The sequence below is a fragment of the Varroa destructor genome, unplaced genomic scaffold (genome assembly GCF_002443255.2).
Source record: "Varroa destructor unplaced genomic scaffold, Vdes_3.0 BEIS01000005.1, whole genome shotgun sequence".
NCBI classification, from domain to species: Eukaryota; Metazoa; Arthropoda; class Arachnida; order Mesostigmata; family Varroidae; genus Varroa; species Varroa destructor.
In genome coordinates this window covers 32,698,477-32,708,299 of record NW_019211458.1, presented here as the reverse complement: position 1 = coordinate 32,708,299, position 9,823 = coordinate 32,698,477, and the positions used below count along the sequence as shown (strand labels likewise).

At 37.6% G+C, this 9,823-nt stretch overlaps 2 protein-coding genes across 3 annotated transcripts; one reads left to right on the top strand and one right to left on the bottom strand.

Moving 5' to 3' along the window:
* Window positions 1–316: 316 nt before the first annotated feature.
* Window positions 317–3,935, bottom strand: LOC111251076 (splicing factor YJU2-like). Its single transcript, XM_022807331.2, has 4 exons — window positions 3,777–3,935; window positions 2,774–2,938; window positions 2,272–2,442; window positions 317–1,334 (listed from the first exon to the last, which is right to left on the bottom strand). The coding sequence occupies exons 2-4, from the start codon at window positions 2,927–2,929 to the stop codon at window positions 723–725; spliced, it is 939 nt and encodes a 312-aa protein (XP_022663066.1). The 5' UTR covers window positions 2,930–2,938; window positions 3,777–3,935; the 3' UTR covers window positions 317–722.
* Window positions 3,936–4,237: 302 nt separating this feature from the next.
* Window positions 4,238–9,430, top strand: CCT7 (chaperonin containing TCP1 subunit 7). Of its 2 annotated transcripts, none has more exons than XM_022808399.2 (7): window positions 4,238–4,707; window positions 5,407–5,513; window positions 5,787–5,945; window positions 7,109–7,262; window positions 7,574–7,848; window positions 8,228–8,755; window positions 8,949–9,430. In XM_022808399.2, the coding sequence occupies exons 1-7, from the start codon at window positions 4,542–4,544 to the stop codon at window positions 9,165–9,167; spliced, it is 1,608 nt and encodes a 535-aa protein (XP_022664134.1). In that variant the 5' UTR covers window positions 4,238–4,541; the 3' UTR covers window positions 9,168–9,430. The 2 variants fall into 2 exon arrangements, with proteins under 2 accessions (XP_022664134.1, XP_086847296.1); XM_086991170.1 differs by lacking the exon at window positions 4,238–4,707 and adding an exon at window positions 4,884–5,037.
* Window positions 9,431–9,823: the final 393 nt, after the last annotated feature.

Genomic DNA, 9,823 nt, shown 5'->3' with positions numbered 1-9,823 from the left:
TATATATTAATTTTAATTAATAAATAAAACACTAATCCGATAAATGTAGGTTGTCTCATTCTTTTAAAGTGGACAAGAGAATTTAGAAACAGATTAATTAATAGCCTCTATTTTCAGGAACGATAAAGATTTAACCTCAGATTACCATATTATCAAATGATGCCTTCGTTGAAAAGTTTAGTGATATCAAAACATAAAACTAATACTAACAATTTAAAGGTTTAAAGCAAGTTCTTCGATCATTTGAAACGATTATACATTTTCGCAAAGCACGTGGCTCAGTTCCAAGTAAAGGTCTAGCAATAGATGAAAACAGTTTTAACAGAAGAATAGGCACGTTTTTTATTGCCATGTATGTGACACGTGTGTTATAATTATAACGTATGTACAAGATAGGACACCTCTATACATCAAATAAGCTTGCTTTAAAGATTACACTCAGATATATATGTTTATATATACATCATCATAGAAGTTACAGCTTTTGCTTTATGCATAATAACAGAGGAAATCATTCCGGCAATTCCATATATAGCAAACTCTGAATTCACATTCATTGTTAACCCTTGCTTGCTTGGTGACTGGCTACTACAAGTTTCCATACAAGAAAACAATCAGTTGGTTAACAAACGCTAGCCTTAGCTAGCATTGTGGCATGGTACAGTTTATTAAAGCCGGTCAATGATGGCAGAATCAGCGTAGAGTATTTCTGATTTAACATTTTAATCGTTATCGGAATTGCCATCAGAGTCATTGTAGGCTGCTAATAAACTAAGGCCGCCCCCGCCGGAGCTCGATTGTCGAGCTATTGTCATTTGGTCCATACTTGCAGCCCCCGCACTCGATTCAGCTTTGTTATTATTGTTATTAATGACTTTCTTAACTCGAACAAGTCCTCGAAGTTTGTTTATCTCGGACTGTCGTATTGACTTGGTAGACTTCATTGGATCCTCTTTTGGGATCTTTTTTAGCCGTTCCTCTTCTTCGTCAGAGTCTATGTCTCGAACTCGCTTGTATAAGACACCATCACGATTTTCGATGCCTTTCTCCATAAGAAACTGTTCAAGTTCGTGTTCAACTTCACGATTTTCCCTCAAAATCCGTTCCTGTTCTGTTTCTTTTTGCTGCAACTGTTTTTTGTTAAGCATTCCTTCAAAATCAACCGTGGCCTGCCGTTCATTAAGCTCTTTAAGTTCCTCGAGCTCTTCTATTCGCTCCATTTCTACACGGGACTGCATTGTACGTTTTTCAAGCAGTTTCATTGGATTGTTCTTTTCGTCTTCCTCTTCTGCAAGACGCGCTGCCTCTTCTAGTTTCTCCGCGGTTTGTAATGCCTACAAGAATGAACAGTTAATTAGAAAGAAATATTAAGAAGGCGCTGTAAAAATTTTACTGTAAGTTTAATAGTCTAACAATTAATCTCCACTATTAGTAGCAAATTTTAATTTGCACCCTAAAATATCTTGAAATTAATAGTGCTCAAGTACTAACTAGGAGAATGACTTTATTGGTTAATATGCTTTTTTCGACATTTATATTAAGCTATCTTCCTATTAGTAATTTAACCAAGTAATTCTATAGCCAACAATCGCCGCTTGATCCTCGTTACATGACATCGTATAAATGGGACACATTTTTAGTGTGAAATAACTATGGCTTTATAAGACAATTCATTAACACATTAACAAGTCGATATATATGTTGAAACTGCTTGGCAACGTAGAACACAATACCTTAAATACGCCACAGCTGATATTACTTGCTATTTGCATATAAAGTTCAACGTTTTAGCGTTAGTTCTTTTGCTATGGAAAGCTATCCAAAACGTATGTTCTCGTTTTTTAAAAGCTGTCCAACGGAATTTCTGTATTTGAATTAATACTGTCAAAAATATCTGATCTTGTCACACAGATGAGTTTTCTGTTCTACGCGGGACAGAATTTAAGAGAGATCAACCTCGCATTTGCTTATAGAGCTTGGCGTTAATAAAAAAATTAAATACCAGCTACTGAAAGCACTAAGATTTACCTTGATTCACATATTTGTAATGCAGACTAATTAGTTCACTATATTTTTCAAAAATTCCAAAAAGATCTCATCAGCTGCGTTACTGACATTGAAATTAATTCATTATGATTAGTTCGAATATCTTTTATATTTGGTCTAACCTTTTTAACGTCGTTAGGTTCTACTACGACGTTTTTTAGAAACAGAGTATCCAAACATTTGAACGAAATGAAAATCACAGGAAATCAAAACATGGAAACTCGCCTGAAAGTTTCTTGTAGATCCATGCTCAAGGTCATAATCGCCCTCTTTAGGGTTTGTTTTAAAGGTGATCTCGGCAAGACACCGCGGACACCGAATATAGAAACGGAATATTTTAATACCAAGGTACTCCTCTCCTTGAACAGTTTCCTTTCGTGCATTGAATTTTTTGCCCTGCGAAGGCAAAAAAATGTCAACATTTTCACAGTAATAAATACCGTAACTATAGTCTGGTACTTGTCTTGGAACCTTACTTATGATGCTTGTAGTAATTAGGTTACACGGGATTATCGTCCATATTTAATAAAAATAAAACTAATCTGCTTTAAGAGGTTATAATATGGGGTCCTGTGAGAACTGAAACTAATAGTTTTTTGCTCTCTCTCTCTCTCTCTCTCTCTCTCTCTCTATATATATATATATATATATATATATATATAAACAAATGCATATTACTAATAACTGCGTACTATAAATAAAAGTTTTAAAACAATGGATACACTACCTTATAGATATACTCGCCGCAAGTTGTGCACTTCATGTTGCACGGAGCCATAAGTCGAACGACATACTGCCGGTCTCTAGCTAACTTTAATCGAGGAAGTTTTGATGGATCGAAATCCGGAGGATAGTATTTATTAAGGACTTTGCGTTCAGACATTTTGAGTTTCTGTGAAAATAGCAAGTAAAATGAATACATATGGTCTTATATAACAAGATTATATACAGGTATATAAGAAAGTACCTATATTAATTTTTGCTAATCATCAGAACGGCTCCTGTTAGTAACGATTTTTTTAGCATGCTAAACATGCCCCAAGGCATATATGTATCGTATATTATGATATAGAAAGGTGTTCTAAATGTTGACTTAAGAAAACCTATTACGATACCTTCTGTCAAATCCACTAAAGGGACAGTTAAAGGGTAATAATGCGCTCTAACAGATAAATGCACAATTCAAATTGCAGTAATTCGCCGTCAACAATTTAGTTTACCGTAGAATCATTAATCCGCGAAATCAAATTTTTCACTAAGAGTTGCCTATTGCAAAGGCATCGAACAGCTTCAATCCTTTCAGAAAAAGTTTCAGAAACAATTGTTGGTTGACAATTGGCTCGAAAAAAAAACGCTGCCAAAATACATCCTCACCAGTTTTTACACACATGTAAAATATGCTTGTTTATTCTCAAGTTGATAAAATGATGCAAAAAAATATTTGTTGACTGATACTGTTATTGTAGAATATGATTTTTTAAGATGATTATGTACCGCTTCTGTTCAATGCAGAATTGTTGCAGGGAAGTTCAAACATTTTAAATTTGTTAGGTTTTAAATTGTTAGAATCTTTATTTATTCATTTATTCAGTTAATAAGTGCGATTACGATCTGACTCAATAAGCGCAAGTGAATAATTATGATCAGAATTCGATTTAACCTCAAATTTATGGTTGCTGCAGTTCATAAGTAGATAAAAAAAAAATACTATTAATCATTGATTTGCTCACCTTAGGTTAATTCAGGTAAAGAGCATTTTAAAGAACTCGAATAAATGACAGCGTTTAATCGAATAGTCTGCAAACGTTAACTACTAAGATTCAGTCTTTACTCTATGGAGAGAGCGATTTGAGATTAAGAATCAGCTAAGCTTCATTTCGATAATACAGGGCGCAGCCATATTGGATTGAATGAATGGAATCCTAGCGCGTGCTGGCCATACTAAACATTGCTGATAAGCTTCTAAAGAAAACAATTTACGATTTTTACGAAGAAAACGACTGCTGGGTTACATTAGTATTTTATAGCCTTAAAAGAGGTATATTGTCATTAGAATTCCTGAAGTCTAACTGTAGTAAGTTTACCACACATTTCTAATTCATATTTCAGCTCGTAGATTGCTCGAAATCAGATCATCACAATCATCGTCCACATCCAAAAACATCGAGAAGGATCGGCTTCAACGTGCGAGTGAGCGGCAGGGCTGCTTTTGGTATTACAGTCGTAAACACAGCCAAGCAGTAGTCAGCTAGTATTTACAGCTAGCAGCAAAAAATCCACTTCGTGCGTGCCGCGCCTGAGGCTGTATCGAAACGGAGTTTGTTTGTCTGTCGTAAATAAAACTGGTTCGCCGTGAGCTCGTACTTGCATTTATGTAATTATTTTGTAGATTTCCTTCGCAAAGAGGAAGTCTTAGCTAAAAACACAAGACAAATTAGAGAGTGGTAGAAACGTTGGAAACGTGCAAAAGCTCTACTACAACTTCTCAGGACAAAATGAAGGCAATGCAAAGGCCAATTATCTTGTTGCAAGAAGGCACTGAATCGCAGCAAGGCAAAACGCATATGATGTCAAACATTAATGCGTGCCAAACTATTGGCGATGCAATCCGTACAACTCTCGGCCCTCGTGGTATGGATAAACTGATGGTCGACGGTAAAGGTTAGTCTTAATCGAAGTTATTTATTATGAGAACAAAGCATGTCCATTTAATACATATGACCGAGATGCTGAAAAAAGTTAAGGCTGCCCAGCAAAAATAATGAGACGACAATATTCAGTTGAGTTAATTTTAATATTAAACCTCAGATTGTCGACTATTAACGCGGTGACGCTGTCTTTAAGCCGCCAAAGCTGACAGCAGAGCGCACGCGGTTCCCGACTAAAATGGCGAGCACGCGAAGTTACGCCTACTACTTCGCTATGCTTCTTATATGGACGAAATAAAAGTGACACAAAGGAATACCGCAAAGTATAATGCACTTAAAATGAGTATGTGTAAATAACGTGCTGTGGCATAAATAGTTATGTCTGCAGAAAATCATTCAAATGAGAAAACCAAAATGTAAGATGAAAATATGGGCTTGTGGATAATATGGGGAAGCTTTAATAGGGTCTTCAAAAGTAAATTTTAGTTGAATTCCAATACTATATTTATATTTCAGTATATGTACGGCAAGCACGAAATAGAAATACCTTATTTCATGGAAATTATACGGTAGATTTTTAGTTGAAAGATGTAATAATGTAAAAAAAAACAGGAGGAAATATTCATGAAACTAATGCTTTCGAAAGTATGAAATAATTTATTAAAAAAATGCACAAAGAAATCAACATGTAACGTGAGAACAAACATTCTAGGCAAGACTGTCATCTCAAACGACGGTGCTACTATCATGAAACAGCTAGATGTTGTTCACCCCGCGGCCAGAACTCTTGTTGACATCGCTAAGAGCCAGGACTCTGAGGTGAGTGAGCGCTTGGAAACATAGTAGTATGTTGTGTGTCCAATATAAATTCTATTAAAAAGCGTTTTAATACTTCCTTTTATACAGATAACTCAAGTAGTATATGCGATAATTACCGAATATTGAAACTCTCTTCTCTTCCACCTTCAGCATACTCCCGAAAACGGTGATTGCATTCAATTGTAGAAAGCCACTTTTAGCTGGGCGCAGTTCATGTATAAATGTACTTGATGAGTACCGTTTTAGTCGACTAATACACCGCCATTCATTTAGGTGGGAGATGGCACAACATCAGTCGTTCTCCTAGCGAGCGAATTTCTGAAGCAAGCAAAACCGTACATCGAAGAAGGATTGCATCCGCAGGTCATCGCCAAAGCGTACCGCAAAGCTTCAAAAATGGCCATTAATAAAATTAATGAGATTGCAGTGAAGGTATGTTGCTTTTGTCCAAGATGATTCCAGGCTGTGACATTTTGTGCGTGTAAATTTCACGGACGCTGTGTTTTACAGGCAGAGTGGGATGTGCATTTACGTAAAATGGTCGGCACGTCATGGACAACCGTCCCATTGACCTAGAAGTCACATTAATGGTGATCTTCCTTTAAGCCTCAAAGTGCATGTTATATAGGGCTAAAAGTGCCTGTTTTGTTTGTATTTGAAGACGTTCAAGAAAGCATACAGTGGCCGATCTTATTTCACCGTTCGCAGTTTACTTCAGATAGTCCCTTCTACTCGCATATCTTTGGCTCTACTCGACAAAACCGATATATTACGTATATGACGTATGAAAATATCACTGTAATCAATTTTCATTGCAAACTTGCGGTGCAGATGGACGCGAAGAGGTCTAAGTCAACAAGGATTTTTATGGGGAGGGTAATTTTCTATTAGAAGCACTCGCAGATCAACATTGTGTAGATATAAGACAAGTGTCCCGTTTTTTGCCTGTAGTCGATGTAATATACTGTTACTAGTAGTAAAAGGTTACATTTCTATTGTGTAATAAGTAGAGCATCGCCGCCTGTATAGAGGTCACATGTAGATAGATTTATTACTCTTACTAGCCATAATCAATCCATTATCAAGTTAACTGTGGATAAGCCTATTCAGGAAACATTATTATGGCCAAATCATCTCTTATTAAGCTCTCCGTCAACACAAATATTGGTAAAACCATCTCCTTCCCGCTCACATTTCATAGATGATGAAAGAACATACGGTGCCGGTAAGAATTTGAACGTTTCAGAACCTACTAATCAAAGCCAGATTATGATATCTCACGGACCAGCTCGAAATCGACTTCAACATTTTTTTTTATTTCTTGTGTATAGGCTTGGCGAGAAAGTGCTAATGACACATCCGGAAGAATTCAGGATTAAATCGAAAAAAATCCCTATGGCTTGAATGTAAATATGAACAAGATTTCGTTTGTGGGCTGGTATCTCGACAGCGGTTGAAAATTATTAAAAAAACAAATTTACCAAATAGTCCGTTGTATTGCGAAACTGCAGATATGGCTAATCTTAGAGGACTCCTCTAAAATCTGTGCACTAAATAACGCTTATGCTGGTCAATACTGTGTTTCTCAAGCATAGGTGGATAAGGGTGCTGAAATGAGAGCACTACTGGAGAAATGTGCTATGACTTCGTTAAGTTCAAAGCTGGTCGCATCAAAAAAGCAATTTTTCGCCAAGATGGTTGTGGATGCTGTTCTTCAATTAGACGAATTGCTACCCCTCAATATGATCGGTAAAACTGCTTCTAAATTACACTTTGTGATAAGACATAAGAATTGTAGACGTATAGCATGGTCTCTTAGCTACGTTCCGAGTACTTTTCGTAATAACGTTATTAAGGGTAGATGCTAGGTTATCTTTTATGGTGTCCTTAAGTAAGTATCGTAACGCAAAAATTACGGATACTCGAAATGAAAAAAACCCCGAAGCAAATCGTGTAGGAGACGCGGTACGCAATGTTTGATGCTTCATTGATGATCAGTGCCTTTATCCCGGAACAAAACTCATAGAAGCAAACTTTTTAATTATTAAACATAACTACAGGTATTAAGAAGGTCTCAGGTGGTGCCCTAGAGGATTCTGTGTTGGTGTCCGGAGTTGCCTTTAAGAAAACGTTTTCATACGCTGGTTTTGAGATGCAACCGAAGCAGTATAGCTCACCTAAAATTGCTCTTCTGAATATCGAGCTCGAGCTGAAGGCCGAAAGGGATAATGCAGAAATTCGTGTTGACAATGTAGAGGAATACCAGAAAATTGTGGACGCTGAGTGGAGCATCCTCTATGATAAACTCGCTAAAATCCACGCTTCTGGAGCAAAGGTGAGCGTAAACAAAATGACCGAAAAACGTAGCGTGAACAAAGAAACTGAGAGTTGACTTAACAGTGCGTTGCAAAAATAGTTAAAACCTTCTGTCATTCACCCATTCCTAAGGGGTTTTGTAAGCCTTTATTGACTGCCGTTAATCGACTGTTGAATGCAGCTGTACCGCCTTAGCCATTGAAGAAATGTAAAGGTACACAACAGTTACCTGGAGAAGTTGCAGTTACATGAAACAAAAATGTCTTGCTATTTTAACGGTCAAAACCTGTCTATGTTGTTTGGCGTTGGCTACAACTTGTCAGATCATTAATACAGCATGTGCACGATATGGAGAAGAGCTGTAAGAGCTTTCTATTATCTCTATGTAACATTTACAGGTGGTGCTAAGTAAGCTTCCTATTGGAGATGTAGCCACACAATACTTTGCTGATCGCGATATGTTCTGTGCCGGTCGAGTAGTCGAGGAGGACCTTCGTCGTACGATGAAGGCCTGTGGCGGGTGTGTGCTCACCACCGTTCAGGATTTGAAGTACTCTAATCTTGGTTCATGTGAACGCTTCGAGGAAGTGCAAATAGGAGGAGAACGCTACAATATCTTTAAGGGTTGTCCCAATTCAAAGACGGTTACAATGATCTTGCGTGGTGGTGCAGAACAATTCATCGATGAGACGGAACGTTCATTGCACGATGCAATTATGATTGTGCGGCGTGCGGTCAAGAACGACGCTGTCGTAGCTGGAGGTGGTGCTATCGAAATGGAGTTGAGCAAATATCTCCGGGATTATTCCCGCACAGTGGCCGGGAAAGAACAGCTACTCATCGCTGCTTTTGCGAAGGCGCTCGAGGTGATTCCACGGCAGTTGTGCGACAATGCTGGATTCGATGCCACCAACATTCTCAATAGGGTTAGCAGAGTTTTCTTTTATCTAGACTCTTCTTTCTTTGTTTACCCTTCGTTACGATCCCATCAAGTTCTAAACCGTTTTGGACACGGATTTCCGTTCTGCGTTATGCTTTTTCGTTTAGCTCGCACTAATAAAGTACTGACTAGTAAATTTTGCGTCTTAAATCTAACTTTGTCTTTCCTTTATTATGCAGTTACGTGAGCGCCATGCTAAAGGCGAAAAATGGACGGGCGTCGACATGAATTTGGAGGATATTGCTGATAATCTATCTGCGTGCGTATGGGAGCCAGCTGTAGTTAAAATGAATGCAATTACAGCTGCGACGGAAGCCGCGTGCCTAGTTCTTTCCGTTGACGAAACCATAAAGGCACCGCAGAGCAATACTGATCCAAGTGCCGGAAGACCCTTTTAGAATTACTATTGAAAACTAAACAAACGTATTAGTGGCAAGGAAAATACATACAAAAAGAGCTATTAATGATCGGGTTTAGAAAGAACTATCTGGAAAGATGGAGTAAATCACTCGGACTGTTCAGTGCTTCTACCGAATTGAAGATGAGGCCTTGTTCTATTTTCGTATATTTTTTTTTACAGGTTGCTACCATACAAAACACGAAAGTGATAACAAAATAAATTAGCCTTATCCGTGTGCTCAGCTACTCCATTTATACGTTATTGAAATGTGTTCTTATTCTAATTATTGTTTATTCCGCGTATTCGTAACCAGTGATGATATATCGTATTGGGTGCAGGTGCGTTCGTGTTGATTGGAACCATGTGCAATAATTGTGGTTATTTGATAAAAGCAGACAGTAAACCAACAAATTATTAGTAATCTTTCCATCGGTAGGAATTTCATCAGTCGGAACGAAATTGTTCCCAATTGGTTAACCTAAAAGTGCTAAATAGACGTTAAGGGTCATCATAATTTTGACCTCAGTTTCTGTTCCAGCTCCGGTGAACTTAATTTCCGAGTACCCCTCATTAGCGCTAAAAAATTCTTAATTTTATTAACCCTGGCAGGTTGAAATCTGGTTATGGCCACCAGTACGGCGAGTCTAGTGTAAG

Excerpts from the sequence above, each read along its gene's own strand:
- LOC111251076 (XM_022807331.2), bottom strand. The coding sequence starts at position 2,929 with ATGTCTGAACGCAAAGTCCTTAATAAATACTATCCTCCGGATTTCGAT. Across the intron at positions 2,443-2,773 it reads GCGGCGAGTATATCTATAAG|GGCAAAAAATTCAATGCACG; the intron begins GTAGTGTATCCA and ends TTGCCTTCGCAG. Across the intron at positions 1,335-2,271 it reads GATCTACAAGAAACTTTCAG|GCATTACAAACCGCGGAGAA; the intron begins GCGAGTTTCCAT and ends TCATTCTTGTAG.
- CCT7 (XM_022808399.2), top strand. The coding sequence starts at position 4,542 with ATGAAGGCAATGCAAAGGCCAATTATCTTGTTGCAAGAAGGCACTGAA. Across the intron at positions 5,514-5,786 it reads CTAAGAGCCAGGACTCTGAG|GTGGGAGATGGCACAACATC; the intron begins GTGAGTGAGCGC and ends CCATTCATTTAG. Across the intron at positions 7,849-8,227 it reads TCCACGCTTCTGGAGCAAAG|GTGGTGCTAAGTAAGCTTCC; the intron begins GTGAGCGTAAAC and ends TAACATTTACAG.